This window comes from Aptenodytes patagonicus, chromosome 1, assembly GCF_965638725.1.
Source record: "Aptenodytes patagonicus chromosome 1, bAptPat1.pri.cur, whole genome shotgun sequence".
In the NCBI taxonomy this organism is placed as follows: Eukaryota; Metazoa; Chordata; class Aves; order Sphenisciformes; family Spheniscidae; genus Aptenodytes; species Aptenodytes patagonicus.
The window spans coordinates 216,793,375-216,814,113 of record NC_134949.1 but is presented as its reverse complement, the minus strand read 5'-3'; the positions used below and the strand labels follow the sequence as shown (position 1 = coordinate 216,814,113).

Here is a 20,739-nt window from a genome sequence, read left to right as displayed (position 1 = left end):
CAGATAAACGTGAAGGTCTGGGATAATGCTGTCTCCGACACATCCTTGTTGGAGAGATCCTGATGCAGAGCCTGGATATCTGTTTGGTGGGAACCAGTTTCGAGTTGGGACATGGTCAGGGTCATGGCACTGGGACAGGTGGCACCAGGGAGACTTCAAAGAGCAAAATCCTTTAATAGGAGGTGGAGCTGTGGGGTATGGATTAGCTAGGGCCTGAAATCCTACAGCTGAATTACTGCCCAAGTGTAAAGTGTGCCTCTAGTCTGAATATTATTTGACACGTAGGGAAAAATGCATACTGGTAGAGGACACCTGTGAGCAGCCTCAAATCCTGGATTAAATGTGGTTTATAGAGGAAATGAAAAAAATAGGTTTGTGATGTTATTTGCTTCTTTATAATGCAGAAGGAAGGCCTGAACATTTTTTATATTTACATGTATGCATGCACACGCAGATGCTTCTGTTTTACCTTGCCTTTTTGCTCAAATGGTTCAGATGTAAATCTGTATTCACTGAGTCACAACACCAACTTTCCTAAGAGACTGTTAAATCGCCGAGTGCTTTCTCTAATCTGAATTCCTGTTTATAACCAGCCCTAAAATCTCTAAGTATCCTATCTGATAATTTCTCTTGATAGTCCACTCTTGATAAGAAAACATCAGTTGATAGTAAGTTAGGTGGTAGGAAATCTGCTATTTTTCCTGTTAGTTTAAGTAATTCATTGCATCTCTGCTAAAAACATCCCTTATTTTTAACTTGATTATATCTGGCCTATATTCCCTGTTATGCCTTTCTCTGCTCGATTAAAGAGCTCTTTAAAAAACAGTATTTTCTCCCCAGGAAGTCAATTCACCTCCCAGTCTTCTGGTAGACAAGCGAAGGAGAATGACTGACCTCCTTACGTACCCTTTCCATAAGGCATTTTCTTCAGCCCTTGAGCAGTTTTTTGTTTTGCTTTGTTTTTTAATCTTGGCGACACTCTCGGTCCACATTTCAGAACTGTGTTGTTGAATCCTTAACATGACATTTTTTTCCTTGTAAACATTTCAGCCAAACAAATATTAAAAAGCACAGGGAATTTCAAACATGCTGGATACAAGCAATTTCTCTTCTTACAGATATTATGTTTATTGTTTTTGCTGCTTATGATTTAATAAGTTGACCCCTATGACAGTCCTCAAAACTGATTTTGATGAAAACCCTACATTTTTAATTAAAACATATGGTATAACCATATTTCAGTAAAGCTGTTGCATTCTAAAAGAAGCCTGAGCATTCTTTGTAACAGTAATATGACCTATTTAAAAACGTAAGATAGTCATTTAAGATTGCAATAGTATAGCATTAGATAATCATCGGTGGGTACAGGCCCTTCTTTCCTCCTTCTCTCCATGTGGATACTGTTTAAGTATTTAATTGTGGCCCGGACAACAACTGAGAATGTGTTTCTTTTGCTCTTCACAACAGAGATTTCAAATGTCATCATTATCTCAAAGCTGCCAGAATTATGGCCTGCCTAATTATCTCTCCCTTTTACAAAACTTTCATACTGTATTTTTGACTGTACTTTGGACTCTTTGGTAACCTTATTCATCTTTATTCCCTTTTAGAACAATAATAAAAAATCAAACTGATAGGTTAAGTAAAATATGTCATAGAAAGAGTCAAAAAAGCATCTACTGATGACTCTGAGTGGCTTTGTTCTGAGTTTTGATAAAATGACATTGTAAGTATTTTGTCTCATACACATGAGACAAAAACCTACATTTTTAACTACAGCTGCAAGAAGATATGGTAGGAGAGGAAGCGGGGGGAAAGGAAATGTATAAATTCATCCCTTTGTGTAACAATAAAATAATATAAAGCCCCCCCAAAATGCGATGGTTTATTATGAAACAGCTGATCATCACCATGCCAAATGGAACAGTCTTGCTTTTTATTCCACCCCACCTGTTTCCCTTTATCTCTTCCTGGCCTTTTGGCTATTACACAGTTGGAGGTGGTAAAATACAGTATAAAAATGCCAAAGGTTTTTGCTTCGGTAACATGATCCCTGGCACGGACTTGTGTAAGTTTCTTCAGCAATGTTCCTGCACGCCTGAAACTCCAATAAACTGTTCGCTTCCTTCAAGCCTTTCTGCGCACATGGTTCACTGTCGTACTGTGAGAGGAAGGAAATAATTTTGATTTAAAAGTTACATCTGTTGTATTAGCAGTTCACTGTTGTGAAAAGAGGTGAAAAGAACATAAGGAATATTAAAAAAAAAAAAAACAAAAAAAAATTTCCTTTGTCACTGAAAGCCTATTTGGTTTGGGCATGATCAGGATTCCAAAAAGGAATACAGTCTCCAAAGTGAGAAGCAAAGTGCCAGGACTTGTTGAGCCTCTGCTACTCACTGTGCTGCCCGTGCAGCTGAGCCCCAGCCATCCCGGCAGCACAGCTATGATGGGGAGGGATGGAGGGGGCAAAGACGAAGAAATGTTGACTCACTTGATTTATATATTTGGAGTGTGGGTATAAAGCTTCTGTCACGCTGATTAACTTCTAGGAAGGCTAAGTCTCCTGACTTAGCCAGGGAGAGCTTTTGGGTTTTTCCCTTAGCTTAATTCATCATTGCTCAAGGCCACGTGGTAATTTATTAAAGGCTGAAGGCATACGTTGGCTCTAAATCCCCGCAAAATGCAATTCCTGCAGCTGCCAGGCGAGCTGTTGGCCTTGGGGAGGGAACAGGGCTTCTGCATCCCAAGCGCTGGAGAGAGCCAGGACAGCGGCTCTGTGCAGTGACCCTGCTGCTCGCCACTGCCACCACCTCCCTTCAGCCTGAAAAGGGTCTTTTGCCCTCACTTGAGCAGAAAGAGGAACCTCCCAGCAAGAAATCAGTGTAATGGTATCTAAATGCCCACTCCTGCAACAATTTTGACCGACTGTGTAACATTAGAGGTTCTCTTGGTCATGAGTCAGGTTTATCCCAAAGCCTCCTTTTTTTTACTGAACGACTCAGACCCTTTACATCCAAGCACAACATAGGAATAGCATTTATTTATTTATTTGTAGTGCATACTGTTGAGTTTTGCTAAAATACCCACAGAAGTACAGTACAGTGGGGAACAATCAACTAAGTGATGATAATTTTTCACTTTTATTGAGAATGTTGTACTAGCAGATAATTTTTTTTTTTTTTAAGAAGAGCCTCCTGGAGTCATGGTATTATATGAAAAAGACACTTTTACTTCTTGCTTATTTTCTTGCCTTCTCCTTCTTTCTCATCATCCTAACCACTATAAAAAAGATGCTTTAAAGCATGAAGGCTGATGCTTCCAAGCTAGGAGGCAAAAAGTGCCTCAGTTTCACTTACTGCAAAACCATCTCACTATTTCCCAGTAGAGTGGGCACTGAGAGGAGCATAGAGTTCCCTTTGAAAAGTTTTTGTAGATCAATACATGGAGCCAACCAGGCTGGAAGAGCAGATGGGAGAAGTTACTGCTTATGGCCCCTTTCTGTCTCTCCTTGCAGAAGGTTGTGGACTTTTATTCTTCTGCTCAGGATTGACCTTTAGCTGTGAGATTCAGGATACTAAACTTGCTCTCACCTTTCAAAGAACACCTTTTCTTTATAAGATTGTTTCTTAACAAAGAGGAACTGATCAATCACCGTGAGTGAGGGTGGTTCTTTTAACTGAAGGGTGAAAAGCTCGTCTTAGAGGACCATGGCCAAAATGTAGATAAGACATTAGAGCCCACCAGAAGAGGTTCTGAGCTGTGGATTCTTCTAGGATGGACAAGAAGATGTGGTGTTTCAATTCAGTTTTTCACTTCTGCTCAGTTGCATGTTTCCTCCAAACTAGAACCAACCCAATCCTTGATTTTTTTGTCCCATCCAGCGATCTCAGCACTGCCTTGCCTGTGAAACAAGACTTTTTCCCCCATTTTAACATAACACAAGGGGCACAGTAAAGTATAAATAACAGGCCACTGAGGTCAGTAGGGAAACTATTGGCATTTTTATGTTAAGGTTGGGGTTTGGGAGAGAGAAAAACTTGTCAGGAAGTAGCAAATAAAGCTGTGTGGTAACACTATTGAAAGCAATATTAAATCAAAATAGGTTTTCAAAACTTGTACAAAAGCGTAACCTGAGTTTAAGCAATTCAGGCACTTAATAGGTTGTACTACAACACTGTGCCCAGACCAAGCAATTAGCCAAGCAGATTCTTCCAGCTTCAAATGTCTCTAAAGCAGCTCCTGGCATTTATCCAGTTTTCACTCAAATACATTTGTGCCTGAACCAAAGGTATTTGTGATGGGCAACATTAAAAACAGCTTTGGAGAGACTTCCTGCATTAGGTTTTGTCCTGCTTTGATTTGATTGTATTTCTCTAGGCCTTTCACTTACCATTTTGAATACAAAGTCTTTGCTAATGCTCTGAGTGTTACTTTGCCTAATTTGTAAGCTTGGAGGCCCGTGAATCTTTTATTTGAAACTTGCTTTAACTGTGGGAAATAGGAAGTGAGCAGGGAGAAGCAAATCTTTTATAGCGAGGTGCTTGTTCAGACTATAAATTAGGCTTTGCACAATGGAAGCAGAAGGAGGCAAGCCTGCCTTTCTGGAGCCCACGACACGCTGGAAAAGATATGAGCTTTCAAGGATAACCGGGCAGAGACTGCTTTGGTGCATGTTCGCTTTACGAGCGTGGAAAAAAGACTTGCAGCTAATGTTTGTCTATGAAAAGTGGTTTAGTCAGTAACCTTGCACAGTCCTCAGCAAAGAGACATCCCTACTTAGCAGCAAACAAATAGTAAACATTTCTATTTGTCACCTTTTGGAGATATGTTAGGAAACTTTTAAAGCCTGTCTTTGATTTTACACAATGGGTATTGTCACAGCTTAACAGCCCAGGCATCTACACAGTAATGAAGGATATTTATGCAACAAAACTCATTCTTGCCATATCTTCCGTTTGGAAATAAATATGAAGAAAGTATTAAATTACACATACACTGTGAGTCTTTGAGTCACTTCAGAAGGATAACACTTGATTTTGGGTGGAAGACATGCTACAGGCTGGCTGAAGCTTAAGGCTTCAAGGAGCAGAATGCTGGCCCTTTTGAAGTCAGTGGAAAATTTACCAGTAGTACCAAGATTTTATGCCTGAGTTTGGCAGCCGTTAAACGAATTTGAGTAACTTTCCTCATATTAACTATCTGGTAGAATTCAGCTTACTCAACTTCACATATGTTTGTAGGATCAGATTTTCTATGAGCCTGGTGTTCATGTCAGTGTAACATTCGTCCTTTATTAAGGGAAAAGATTGCTCCCTCTTTTTAAGTAACACCTTACTAGAAGTCATCCTGCTGGAGCAGGAAATCTTCTGCATAGGAAGGTGGCATTTTAAGGTGACCTAATAAAAGGGGGGTGGCTCAAAAATAAACTTAAAATATCTTCCCAGCTTTGCCACTGCGCTTCTCGTGTGGCTTTGGTAAGTCATTTAACCTTGCTGCAAGGCAGTGTTTTCCTGGGCAAAGGATGGGGATAATAATCGTCACTTGCTCCTCAAAAATGTTGTAAGGACTAATATCTATTTAAAATGGCACTTAAGTTCCATTTTATTTTACCTGATTTTGTTTCAAGTAGCTCCCAAGACAGTTAAATTTTTAAGAACATAAAAGAGTTCCATTTTCTCCCTTTCCATAGCCTGTGGGTTTAACAGAGCTCTGTATAATCAGTATTCCCATATATAATCTAACTTTCTTTTGTTGCAAGGAAAATCCACCCCCCTCTAGTAAAGGAGAGACCGTAATGTTAAAATTACGGTTGACTCTCGGGGATTTTGAGGGATGGCTGACAAAAATTAGAAATACTCTTAACTGCTTTAATAGAAGAAATTGTGAATCAATAATGACCTCTTTATTCATTAGCATCTCTAACCCATTGCCTTCCATCTCCAGATGGAAGTGGCTGTTGAAATGTAGAGTATGTAATAAATAATGCGTATTTCAATGTGGATCACTTGACAAATCATTAAAATACTGTCATCTCTGGGGAGGAAGATGCCTGCCACTTAAACAAGAACTTGATCAGTCTTACAGTAGATATGAAGTGAAAGAAAAAAAAAACCCAAACCAAAAACGTTCTTTTCTGGAAACTATCAAAGCAATTTTAAGTGCATAGTTCCCTGTAAGTTTGATGACCACAGTGAATGAGGACCTCAATTTTTTTATCTTTTGCCCTCTCCATACCTGGCACTCCCCAAGCACCGTCATGGTCCGTATCTGTGTGTCAGGGCATTAGCTTATACCTTTTTCAGTGGGAAGAAATGCTGCTTTGTGAATCCATGCTATAATTTCCATAGTCTCATGGCTTACCCTTGGTCTCTGATGCTGATCCAGTCCCACCCTGTTTAGTTTATGCAGTCTAGTGAAGGCATAAATCATGGAGCTGTGGCTCGCACAGTCACAGTGCAAGCTTTGTGGTGGATAAAGCTTTATGCCCTCCTCTGCTTTCCCAATTTGCCAGTGATCCCAAAATGCATTAGCTATAATGGGAAGTGAACCCCAGCACTGGGGTGATCACACACCACGCAGACAAAACAGCATGCCACCGCTGTAGCAGTACCTTTAAGACACATTGTTGTGCATCTGTACTTTTTTTTTTTTTCTTACAGAATAGCTTGAGCTTGCACACAGCAATGTTAAAAACAAATTCACAGATACAAGCCTGTCCCTCACATGGCAGCTTACTTGTTCAAGGTAGACTGTGCTGTACTAGCATCAGCAATATCAAACGCTCTTGGTATTTTCAGTCTAATCCATTTGAAAAGTTTTTACTTCTCTGTTAGACTATCTAAAATGATACATGACAAAGTTTTTGGCCACTAATTGAAAGTAAAATAAATTGTGGTGTTGTCTGTGTTAACAATGCAGCAGTAAAATAATCAGCCATGTTACAGTGCTACCTGGCAAGGACTGAGGGTATCAAAACTGCTCGAGAAGATGCCTTCAAGTATTAAACACTGGTAATCAGATTATCCCCAACGCATATTGTTTCAGTGTCTCTTCCTTACAGTAACAAAAGTGGTTCAGCACTGGCTCTGTGTTCCATTAGAGTAGAGTTGAAGACTTTCATTTTTTCCGAGGGCTTTCTTTCATATATTACAACTCATTTCTTCACATATTTTTCAGATGTGGGTTTGGCTTTTTTTTTCTCAGTCAGGTCAGAAACATGCCTTGATATATTGTACAGCACCAACAAAAATACAAAAAGCTATGCTTTTTATATTTGCCCCCACGGCAGGGGGGGTTGGACTAGATGACCTTTAAAGGTCCCTTCCAACCCAAACTATTCTATGATTCTATGATTCTAAGTAACTCTTCATCATTATTATAGGCTCAGCAATGTATAGTTCCCCCCAATTTTATTGCTATCTGTCCAAGACTGAAGCATAACTTAATATAGGCTTCGCCCTGCTTCACTCTGGCGTACCATAATCTGGTGAAAATTAAATTGTATGGAATGCGCAGATGAAGTTCTATGCCATTTAACTTACAGAGCATTTTATTTCCGCTGTCTTTTAAACAGTTCCCAGGCTAGTTCATTACAACTGCAGCTTACAATTGCTCATGTTCCTTTTGGTAATGTGTTTTGCAAAACCTTCCACATATCATGGAAATCTAAAGTTTCATTTCTCTCTGAGGCCAACATCTGTTTGTCCAATATTGCAGTAAAAGTATAACTGTATTTTTCTTCTGTTAAGAAAGTATGGGTGAACAGGGCTTTATCAAGCAAAGTAATAAAATATTTGCTTAAAAAAGAGCCAAGTACTTTTCAGAACAACAAAGAAAATATCATGAGGGATGGGTCAAGTCTCCTAGTCTTAGGGAAAAGTCCTGTGCATGGCCTTTCCCATGTCGTTCATTGGACTATTTCTTATTTCAAAGCCTTTGAATAAAAAGATTGTTCCATTTCACTCACTGTAAAATTAGGTGTGTACTAAAACAGTACTGAAAAAGAGGCAATTCTTTGCATTTTGTCTTCCAGTATTACGTAGTTTGTCAAGGGTTTTGCTGCCACGCTGCCCAAAGTAATCTATAGCATACAAAGTCTGGAAACCAAATTTTCTCCAGGGAGTGACTCCTCCAATAGTGAAAAGCGCAAAACCAATCGGAGCCACACACGCATAACATTGCATAGTCACGTAACTTTTGAAAGGCAAAGTTTGGAAAATAGTGATTCTTATTAGTTACCAGGGTCAGCTTGTGATATATTGAACTGGGTGTAATAGGCAGCAACAGCAGCATCCTGGCTGCCTTTGCCCTCTCCAAGTTTCTTTAGGGATCAATACCGAGGTTTTAAAGACAGACTTGAAGCAAATGGCACAGCGTTCATTCACATTTTTAGTGGAAGTCCTACGGTTCGTAAACTGCAACAGAAGGGAGGCAAATAGGTGTTCGAGGGGAAAGTGAATTAGTTGGCAATAAAGACAACCATCACTGGCAAAGGAAGAACAAGGATGAAATAATCATTTCCTGTCACCAGTGTCCTGAGATTACCTGTCCGTGGTGGTATGTATTGAACTGTATGGGGTGGGCTTGCTTGGTCGTGAGGTCATGTCTCCTGTTCTCGCCTCATCAAGTGTCACTGTTCCTAACAGCCTAAGGTGTAACAGCAACTTGAAGTCTCCACTGCTGTCATGATTTGACATTGCTAGTGCGTCCCAACGCAATGTATCGGGCAGAAAACAACACAGGATTTAGCCAAATCTTGACTGTATAAAAAGCAGATTTAAGTAACATGAAAAGGATTCTTTTATAGCCTTATTAATAGTGATGGGGAAAGGAAGTCCCATAATAGCTCTAGAAGTCTCTTGTAACCAGAGCAGTTACAAAGGACAACAAAACCTTTCCTATGACCATTGCAGGAATATTTTCCAATCTATAGATACTGAAAATATGGACTTCTTTGTCAGGCTCTGAGTAGGTCTTATAATTAGGAACATTTTGCCTCCAAAGTCATATCCTTACTATTTCTTTTGATCTGAACAGTAAGGATTTAATGATGTTTCTCAGTCCCACCATACAGCAGCATAACATCATCAGCCATCTAAAGTAAATTATATTTCTCTAGGTGCATATTCATTAATCTGTCTAGACTTCAATAACTTCAAATGTTTTTCTTTTATTAACTATAGGTTCTTATCAAAGTGTTGGATAACAATGATAATGGCCCAGAATTCTCTCACCCAAGTTACGATGTCACCATTTCAGAGGACATCCTCCCTGATACTGAAATTCTGCAAATTGAAGCTATAGACAGAGATGAAAAGCATAAGCTGAGCTACACTATTCACAGCAGCATTGATATAGTCAGCGTGAGAAAATTCAGAATTGATCCCAGCACTGGGGTGCTCTATACTGCTGAGAGATTAGACCACGAAGCTCAAGATAAGCACATCCTTAATGTCATGGTAAGAATGCAATATTCACTTGGCTCAGGACACAATCACTGCTGCTTCACGTGCATATGTGCCTTAGTCTTTGCATGAGCAAAGGACTCTTAGTGCAGTAAGTAGTCATTAATTTCATTTTGCCTGCCCTGCTGTGTATTTATTTTACATTTTGTATTTGGGCTTTTTGGAAAACTTACTGTGAATTCATTGTATGGAATATGATATGATTTGCTATCTCAAGGGAGAGCAAGCAGGAAATTATTTAATCTCTTGGCATCTGGTCCTTTCACTCAAGGTAATTTTTAGAGTTTCTGAAGTGAGGCTGCAAGTGATTTGAGAAGTTATTCACAGGGAGATAACTGCTTTCTTGCCACAGAGAATGCTATAGCCGTTCTGAATACAAGCCTCTTTTATAGTTTACTTTTACGGACTTATTTCAGTACATAAACTGTTGATATACAAAATAGCTTTCATCTAAATTTCCAAATGTTTGGGTATGGAGAAAAAAGTTAATTACCATTTTTTGCTCAGTGTGCCTAAATTACAGAACATAAGTCTGTCTGTTTTCAAGGGAAGAATGTATATTATGGACTGGAGGTTAATAAAAAAAAAATTGTAGTCTGCTATTTTCTTTAACCACTTAAGACTCCTGCAGAAGAGATCTTTGAAGGAACAGCTTATGACGTGTTAGGTATGGGGCCATCTTTGGGTGGGGTCCCTAGGAATCAGAGAGCTGGTGTAAGATCCAGCGAGCAGGAGCTGAGTGGGGTCTCAGCTCAGAGTAACAAGCTGCAAGTCCTTTGGCGAGCAGGCTAAGAAATGAATATAAACTGAATCACAGAAAGACGTGGCTAACAGAGGTCATTTCCTGGTGCTTGGTTTTGATCTCCACCTGATAGAATAGGTTTTTTGCTCTATTTAAGAAGAACGAAACTTTTGGGGATTGTGTTGGTGGGATTATTAGTGTCGCAGTGCTGAGATATTTGGGGGGGGGTTGAGAGAGGTGTGATAAATGATACCTCTGTTGGGAGTGCTCAGGACTTCTTAAGGTAATTCTTACTCTGTTTACTATCGGTATCTTCATCTTCAAAAAGGTATGTACATATATAATGATGAAAAAGTTCATTGGCAGCTAGAAGCACTAGACTAACACACAACTGATCATAGTGAGTAAAATTGTTTGTAACTCTTTGAAAGAAGGAGCAATGGGCAAGGTATATTTGCCTCTATGCTATAAAGCAGGGAATGGCAGCGCAAAGGCATGACCATTTAGCACGTATTAAAAAAAATATTTCTTGAAAACCTAAAACCAATTTTAAGATGTCATGTGGTTGCCACTTTAAAAATTCATGTCATGATGGTTGGTTGCCATGCATTTTTTCACAAGTGGAAAAAAAAAAAATCCCTAAGCTCTTCCTGTTTCTTTAACACAACTCGTGTGTGAATGTATTTTAGACCGTTCTTTGGGACAAATGGATTTTTTTATTACTTTGTATTAAATAGAACTGAAAGTATTATTAGCACTCAGATGAGTCATATTTATAAAGTTTTACTAGGTGGATATCAAGATGTGTATTATGCACTTGTTTTATAGGTCCGAGATCAAGAATTCCCTTATAGAAGAAACCTGGCCAGAGTCATCATAAATGTGGAAGACTCCAATGACCATAGTCCGTACTTTACCAGCCCGTTGTACGAAGCCTCAGTGTTTGAATCAGCAGCAGTTGGATCAGCAGTCTTGCAGGTCACAGCTTTGGACAAAGACAAAGGAGAAAACGCAGAGCTTATCTACACTATTGAAGCAGGTTAGGACAGAGGCTGAAAACGTAACGTCATGATTCATGCCATACACAGAGCAGCGCTGTGATGGTGGTCTGCCTTGACACACAAGTCAACTTCTTTGGCCTACCTTCTCCTGTAGAGCTGGGTAAAGGAGACACCTTCCTGTTAGTTGGGTTTTATTTTGAAGCTACTATACCCAAAACCTGTCAGAACAGAATCTCATTCACGTTCACTAGATGGCTACAGAGCTTTTTACCTCTAAGTCATTGGTTCAAAACCATCACAGAAGATAGTTTTTGAAAGCTACAGCCAGTGACTTGTTTTCAGGTTGCTGGCTTCAGTCTAGTACACAGTGGATCCTTCATAAACAAATGCCACAACAGCTAGTATGTCCTGGCATCTTTGCCAATATTCGGATCAGAGGAGCATAGAGACTAACACCAGGGCTATGGTAAAAACTTCTGTCAGCAGAGCCGTAGCATTCTAATGGCACAAGGTCTCCTGAAACTAAGGGAGGGCATGGTGATACCAGATTAAAATTGCTTTTGCTGTTAAACTCTGGATATTTACATTCACCACATAATCTGTACCAGCAAAAGCATTCTTCTGCCGGTGCAACAGCACGGTCATGAGAAATTTGCATTATCTTTGCCACACATGCAAGTGAATGTAACTTCCTCTGGCTCATACGGATCTGAAGTTAAGAATTATCTCTGAGATAAACCATTAACATATATACAAGAGGGGTGCCTGGAAAAAGAGAGAAGGAAGTAGAAATTTGTAACCTTTGGATTTTTTAATGTTTCATTTCTACTTTTTTTTTTTTTTAGTAATATGAATCTTTCCATTGTGATAATAGCAAAACTTTAAACCTATATTGCCCTAAAAAGAAGTTTCATACACTGCAGATTGTCCCCATATTAATCAGATCACAAGCCTTTCCCCGCATTAGGCACTGATCCTACAGGCTCATTATTTATCCCTATATTTTTATAAAGACTTTTCACTAGCTAGGATGGCTTACATCAATTAGGAACAGGCTAAATGACAAAAAATAAGTAACGAAGTAAGAACATCTACACCATCTCATACTAATTTAACTTCATATAGTTCAATCTCACACCTTAAATGAAGCTGATATAACCTGAAGCGTAGAGAAGACCCAAGGAACTTTTTTCTGTCATTACCCTGTATGCTTTGTGGAGGTAGAGTCCCTTAAGCAAACCAGGAGGTGAAGTCTTTTGCAGCTAAAAGTGTTGCACTTAGACCCTTGCGATCCTACAAAGATCTTAGTACTACAAAAAAAATATTTCCTTTATGCACTGCATTTGGTCTTACCAGTTATTTCTCAGTATTCTTCAGTGGCCTTTAACTTAGATCAGGGGAAATTTTACACATGTCCAGGCAGGACAACACTGTGCCTTGCAGAACAAACTGAGCAGACCAGATAGCGTTTCTGGGGCAATGTTTTTCAAGACTGTTCCCAGCTTTTCCTTGACACCTTATTACTATTATGGGCTCCAACCCAATCACCTATAGGTGCCACCACAATGTAAAGAGCAACCTGACATGCTAGGAGTATGGCTCCCATACACTGGTAATAGAATCATACATAATGCAGACAGAAAAATATGATGATTAGAAAGGATGCTTTAGCTTTTAGATGGTCCTTTTTAGTCTGCATGTTTTTCTCTTTTCTAGAGGCTCTGTCTTCCATTACAGCCTGTTTTGGTTTCATCATGAGCTCTCCCTGCAGTGTCAGACTTCAAACTTCCATTTACTGTAAGCCACGCACTCCCCCAGTTTCGTTATCCGTAGATGTTCCAATCCCAGATGCATCAAAATTCAGTCTTCTGCTGCTGTAGTTTCTATGATCCATAAAATCTGCAGTTGAGGATACTGATTTTAACTGCAGCATTTAGATTGTACACAGCCCTTTCATTCAGGGGAATTACTTACATCACCTTACATGTGAAGAGAGCAATTGGTAAAGAAAGTAGCTTTTGTGTAATTTCATACGAAATTCCTAAAGGAGAAGAACCAGCTCTGGCCTTACATGAGGCAGTCAGTGGCTAAAAATTATTTGTATTAGAAAGCACTGACAAAATAACTGCAGCAGCATTTGTAGTATCTGCAAATGTGTCAGATACTGTGATCTTGATGAGAATTTGTAGCTCTGGCAGAATCTCAGCTCCTCAGTGAATAGCACAATTTTTGTTTTAGCTAGTAGAATAAACTTTACTGATCTGAAAGGATGAGTATAAATAGAAAGCCACTACCAGTATTGAACTACATACAGTAGTATGCAGCTTAAATTAGCCTCCAAGCCCCAGAATTTACAACAGACAGCAAATCACATCTTAAAAATAGTTCACATTAACTCACTTCATGTAGGATTCCATGTATTTGGTATTCCAGCTACAATTTTCACATTTACGGCTCTGTGCACAGCACCTGTAACATTCACCATTAAAAGAAAATCTCTTGTTTATCACCAGTTACCTGAGACATATTTCTCTCCAGGTCATGGATGGATGCTTGACTGTAGATTGGAAGCAGTTCTAGATTTTAAAGTGTAAATTACAATAGCAGGAACATGTTATAATGATTGGAATCTCTGTAACTCAGTACATGCTGTTTGTATTTAGAATCAAATTCAGAAAAAGAGTCTGTATGCCTATACATGCCATATACACACGCAGCATGCTATACTTTAAGCAGGCACTCAAGGAACCAGCAAAATACGGATTGCCTAATAGAGGTGATCTCTAATTACAGGGTAAGGATACATATCAAAAGTTTTGAATCTGTCTTGCTAAAGAAGAGGTTGGCAAAAAGACTAAAAAGAAAAAAAGACCCCAAAGAAAGTCCTTGATGTTGTCGGAGTGTTGACGCCTCATTTATAGTTAGTTTTCTCTTAAACAATTTTGGTTAAAATAAAGTTTATTTTTGAATTTATCACCTGCCTAATTTGATTTCGTGAGCCTCAATGACATGATCCAAACTCACTGTTTTCACCTTTATGCAGTCAGTGATATCCCTGCTTTCATGTTATAACAGACATTTCATGACATTTTCTGCTAAATCTCATTCATCTAGATTCATCCTCCTCAGAGATCATATGGTAAACCTTTGTGCCACAAGATACTTGAATCTCTTCTATGCTATTTGTTCTGTTTTATTTTTCTATATGACACTTTAATCTTCTTATATTCAGTTCTTTCAGTCTTGAACTACTACAGTCTTTTCTATGGTTGCTTAATATCCCCTTCAATTAAGAGTCTGAGTTGTTATCCATTTGTCACGTAATTGGCTTGTTAGCCTCTGATCTAGTTTCTTTGCCTTAGGTGTACATGTATTTGACTAATTCCCATAATTTAGGGATGCTTTTTCCTACTTCAGTAGGAGTAATGTACATGCAGCACTTGCTCAGATGTTGATACTCAGAATCAAGATATAGATAGCAGCACCTGAGTTTCTGAAGGTTTGAACACCTATACCATCTACTGAGATTCCCGATTTTCAGAAAGGAAGGCTGGATGGGCCTTTAGAATTCTTTTATGTTGGGTTTTTTTTTTTCAATAACTGCCTTTAACAAATTGCAGCTAATTGCTCCTGGTTTAAATTATCATTAAGTGCGTTGTATTTCATTTCTAATTTGGATCCAATATTTGTGTTTTAGGAAATACGGGAAACACATTCAAGATTGAACCAGTTTTAGGGATCATTACATTACTGAAGGAGCCAGACTTAACCACAATGGGACAGTTTGTTTTGTCAGTCAAAGTGACTGATCAAGGTTCTCCACCGCTGTCTGCAACAGCAATTGTGCGGATATCTGTGACGATGGCAGATAACTCCCACCCTAAGTTCACTCTCAAAGAATACCAAGCGGAGGTTAATGAAAATGTGGATATTGGTACTTCTGTCATCTCTCTCTCTGCAATCAGTCAGTCCACGTTAGTTTATGAGGTTAAAGATGGGAATGTGGATGGAGTCTTCACTATAAACCCATATTCTGGAGTGATCACCAGTCAAAAGGCCCTTGATTATGAACGTGCTTCCTTCTATCAGCTCATCATACAGGCAACAAATATGGCAGGCATGGCATCAAATGCCACTGTGAACATTCAGATTGTTGATGAAAATGATAACCCACCAGTTTTTCTCTTCTCTCAGTACTCGGGCAGCATAAGCGAAGCCGCTCCTGTAAATAGCATAGTCCGGAGTACGAATAACAGTCCCCTCGTGATACGTGCCACTGATGCTGACAGCAACCAGAATGCTTTACTTGTCTACCAGATTGTTGAATCTACTGCAAAAAAGTATTTCACAGTAGATTCCAGCACAGGTGCAATCAGAACAATTGCAAATTTAGATCATGAAACAATAGCCCTCTTCCACTTCCACGTGCATGTTAGAGACAGTGGGAATCCCCAGCTTACAGCAGAGAGCCCAGTTGAAGTGACCATTGAGGTAACTGATGTCAATGACAACCCACCAGTCTTCAGCCAGGCCGTATTTGAGACAGTCTTGCTGCTGCCCACATATGTTGGTGTTGAGGTTCTCAAAGTCAAGGCTACAGACCCAGATTCAGAGATCCCTCCTGAACTAACATATAGTCTAATTGAAGGCAATATGGACCATTTTTTAATTGATTCAAACACGGGGGTACTCACCATTAAAAACAATAGCCTCTCCAAAGACCATTATATGCTAATAGTAAGAGTATCTGATGGGAAATTTTATAGCACTGCTATGGTGACAATAATGGTAAAAGAAGCCATGGATAGTGGGCTCCATTTCACACAAAATTTTTATTCCACTTCTATCTCAGAAAACAGCACCAATATCACAAAGATCGCTGTGGTGAATGCTGTTGGTAACCGCCTCAATGAGCCTTTGAAATACAGTATATTAAACCCAGGCAATAAATTTAAAATCAAATCCACCTCAGGAGTCATTCAGACAACTGGCATCCCCTTCGACCGAGAGGAACAAGAGCTGTATGAGTTGGTGGTGGAAGCAAGCCGTGAACTAGATCACCTTCGTGTGGCTCGAGTGGTGGTGAGGGTTTACATTGAGGACATAAATGACAATGCCCCCGTGTTCGTAGGGCTTCCGTACTATGCTGCTGTGCAAGTCGATGCTGAGCCTGGTACCCTGATATATCGAGTGACGGCTATTGATAAAGATAAGGGTGAAAATGGTGAGGTGTCATATCTTCTGAAGGAGGACTACGGACATTTTGAAATTGATAGAGGATCTGGTAGCGTCACTTTAAAAGAAGCCTTCAATTCTGATTTGTCTAATATAGAGTATTTGGTTGTCATTCTTGCAAAAGATGGCGGTAACCCATCGTTGTCTGCTTCGGTAGAGCTCCCCATTACTATTGTTAACAAAGCGATGCCTGTATTTGACAAGCCCTTCTATACAGCCTCCGTGAATGAAGATGTAGAAATGCACACGCCGATTTTAAGCATAAATGCAACCAGTCCAGAAGGCCAGGGTATCATTTATATCATTGTCGATGGAGATCCCTACAACCAGTTTAATATCGACTTTGATACTGGAGTTCTGAGCGTCATCAGCCCACTGGACTATGAAATAAATTCTCTTTTCAAGCTTATGGTGCGAGCCAGCGATGCCCTCACTGGCGCTCGAGCTGAGGTCACTGTGGACTTGATCATTAATGATGTTAACGATAATCCTCCAGTTTTTGATCAGTCGGCTTATAATGCTACTTTGTCTGAAGCATCTTTGATTGGGACTCCAGTACTGCAGGTTGTTGCTATTGATGCTGACTCTGACAATAACAAGATTGTGCAGTATCAGATAGTCCAGGACACCTTTAACAGCACGGACTATTTCCATATAGACAGCACCAGTGGCCTAATTCTGACAGCCCGGATGCTGGATCATGAACTCATACAGCAGTGCAGCTTGAAAGTCAGAGCAACCGATAATGGGTTCCCACCACTAAGCAGTGAGGTTCTTGTTAGTATCTCAATAACAGATATGAATGACAACCCTCCAGTTTTTAACCAGTTAATATATGAATCGTATGTGAGCGAACTGGCACCTCGGGGTCATTTTGTGACTTGTGTCCAAGCCTCTGATGCCGACAGCTCTGATTTTGACAGACTGGAGTACAGCATCCTATCAGGAAATGATCGGACCAGTTTTGTTATGGACAGCAAGAGTGGTGTTATCACCCTTTCCAACCATCGCAAACAGAGAATGGAGCCCATGTACAGCTTAAATGTCTCTGTGTCAGACGGGCTGTTCACCAGCACAGCTCAGGTGCACATACAGATCCTTGGGGCCAACCTCTACAGCCCTGTGTTTTCGCAGAGTGTTTATGTTGCAGAAGTTAGAGAAAACGTTGCTCCTGGAACTAAGGTAATCCATGTGAAGGCAACAGATGGCGATTCAGGTGTATACGGCCAGATAAGCTACTCCATAATAAATGACTTTGCCAAGGACCGATTTTTGATTGATAGCAACGGGCAGATTCTGACAACTGAGAGGTTAGACCGGGAGAACCCGCTGGAAAGTGATATCGGTATATTTTTGAGAGCCCTCGATGGAGGTGGCAGGACTACGTTTTGCACTGTGAGAGTGATAGTAGTGGATGAGAACGACAACGCTCCTCAATTTATGACAGTTGAATATAGAGCAAGTGTCAAAGCAGATGTTGGGAAAGGTTACTTGGTGACCCAAGTGCAAGCAGTAGATCCAGATGATGGAGCCAATTCCAGAATTACCTATTCTCTGTACAGTGAAGCCTCCGTTTCAGTAGCTGATCTGCTTGAAATAGACCCAGACAATGGATGGATGGTCACCAAGGGTAGCTTTAACCAGCTGAAAAACACAGTTCTGTCATTCTTTGTCAAAGCAGTTGATGGTGGCATTCCTGTAAAGCATTCCCTCATTCCTGTCTACATCCATGTTTTACCCCCAGAAACTATTTTGCCTTCCTTTTCTCAACCCCAGTATTCTTTTACCGTAGCAGAAGACACCCTCATAGGTAGTACCATTGACATTCTGCATGTTTTACCTAATCAGGGTGCTTTGTATAGCACAGTTAATGGTGAGCTGACTGAAAACAACAAAGATGGCGTTTTCATTATAGAGCAAGACACAGGGCTCATAAAACTGGATAAGAGACTTGACCATGAGACAAATCCTGCTTTTCACTTCAAAGTTGCGGCCACCATTCAATTAGACAAAGTAGACATTGTGTTGACTGTGGATGTGGAGGTTAAGGTATTGGATGTAAATGACAACAAGCCCATGTTTGAAACGGCTAGTTATGACGCTATAATAATGGAAGGGATGCCTATAGGAACAAAACTGATGCAAGTTAAAGCGGTTGATGCAGACTCGAGTGCAAATGGGCAGGTCACCTATACACTTGCAGTAGAGTCGGAGCTGGAGAAGATCACAGAAGCGTTCACCATTGATAGCAACAGTGGCTGGATCAGCACACTGAAGGATCTGGACCATGAAAAGGATCCTGCTTTCACCTTTGCAGTGGTGGCCTCAGATCTGGGGGAAGCTTTATCCTTGTCATCAACCACCTTGGTCTCAGTTACTGTGACAGATATAAATGATAACGCACCCATCTTTGTGCATGAGGTGTACAGAGGGTCAGTGAAAGAGAGTGACCCTCCGGGGGAAGTTGTGGCTGTTCTTAGCACCTGGGATGAAGACACGTCTGATGTCAACCGGCAGGTTAGCTACCATATTACAGGTAAGAAACAACTTGCATGCTTTCTTCCCAAAACCAGCTTTACTGAAGAACTGTGCATGTGTCCAGTTTTAGGTGAACGTTTAGCAGGATTTCAGTTAAATTATCACTGTGAATCAGACAATTGCATCTCTCCTTTTTTTTTTTATTTTTTTTTTAATTTGGACATAACTTGCAGCAACTAGAAAAGCTGAAAGAGGGAAAAGGAGTCTGTGTGTGTGTGTGTTTGTCTGGGTTATTCTCTCTCTAATTTCCAAGATTAATGCTTCATGATTTGCTGCAGTGCAATGTAGTGTGACCCATCAACCCATCATAATAGATGTGTCGGCCTGGAAACCGTCATGACCTAATGTTTCAACCTAGGGAAGAAGAACAATTTATTCTTAAGGAGAAAATTCTTACATTTCCAAGCATTTAAATTTTTTTTTAAATAGCATTTTTCTTTTTGAGATAGTAAAGTGCATGCAGGAGCCACTCTGAAATACCACTATTGGGGGGTGGGGGGAGGAATGAATTTTACATTGGAAGGAGTGGGGGGATGCCATTTCTTATCAGCACAGACTTCTGGTCAGGGAAATAGTAATCCACTTAGAAGCACTGGTTAGCTGCCAAGCATTGTTATATACAGCATAAGGCAATTTCGATTACATTATTAACATATTTTTCAAAGTGTGGTAACGTTGCTCTTTCCTGTTGTGCTATATTTATTATCATTCTTTTCTCCTAGATTCAGACTGGCTTTTGTGTGAGTATGTTATGAGTGATGGGGTGCTGCAGTTATTTTTCTGCCTACAGCTTGCATCGTCCAATAGATTTTGTTAGGGAACAACTTTGTCACTCCCCGCAACCTTCACAACCCAAGAGCTAATATTAATTACCTAGTAATAACCAGATTATTGGACAAATTCACATTTTTCTCACTTGATAGGATTAGAATTGCACAAGACTGCATGTAGGAAGCAGGCTATGTGCAAAAATGACTTAACAAATAGGATAACAGTTCGTATATTTTGCTCTGGAGGATAAGACTCCTACCCCTTCGTTAGCTATCAAATTGGAAATGGCTGTGGGATGGTGTGTAGGGAGAGGTGTGATATTCCAGTTAGCCATAGATTGCCTGTGTTACACATCAGACGTAGCATCATTTTCAAAGCAACCAGAAATTCATTCTGACCATTTACTTGAAAGTCTGGATTCAGCTTCAAGGTTTGCAAAGACTATGTTTATAGTGTGATGTGTTGTAGGATATTAGAAGTAGAGGCAAAAATAGTCTTGTGGGTAAAGCACAGGATTTGGAGGCTTTGGGCAAGGTGCATTAGCTGCCGGTGCCTCAGTTTCCACATGTCTAAAAGTAAATAAGTAGTGCCTCATCCTAGAGATTTTGTGATATTTGAAGGAGTTTGGGGATCCCAGTATAGAAAGTACTATAGGAAATGCAAACCCTTCATGTTTGTTACAAAGATATGTTAGCATACTGTGATCATTGGCTGAAGGTACTGTTTTTCTCTTTGTTCTGAAGTCTTTCAGTCATCTCTTATAATGAATGATGCTTTTAGTTACATAATAATCTTTTCTTCACATCCCTGTGCTGTTAATTTAGCAGAAACTGGACTTTTGAATAATAACGGTCACATGTGACTCAAAAATTATAGATCATTCTGTACCTTAATTTCTATCACAGCTCAAAATATCTCAGATATTTTGCTGGTATTTTAGTTTCTGAAAACATTAGATGTCAAAGCCCAAAACTTTCTCTAATGCCTA

General features: G+C 39.8%; 1 protein-coding gene across 5 annotated transcripts in view; it reads left to right on the top strand.

Annotated features, from left to right (window-relative positions):
- The window catches only part of FAT3 (FAT atypical cadherin 3), a 346,417-nt gene that overhangs the window by 245,721 nt on the left and 79,957 nt on the right, over window positions 1-20,739 (top strand). For all 5 annotated transcript variants that reach the window (XM_076328324.1, XM_076328326.1, XM_076328323.1 and 2 more), the window contains exons 7-9: window positions 9,183-9,458; window positions 11,035-11,245; window positions 14,905-18,978. In XM_076328324.1, coding sequence (XP_076184439.1) covers window positions 9,183-9,458; window positions 11,035-11,245; window positions 14,905-18,978 — 4,561 coding nt within the window. The remainder of the gene's footprint in view (window positions 1-9,182; window positions 9,459-11,034; window positions 11,246-14,904; window positions 18,979-20,739) is intronic.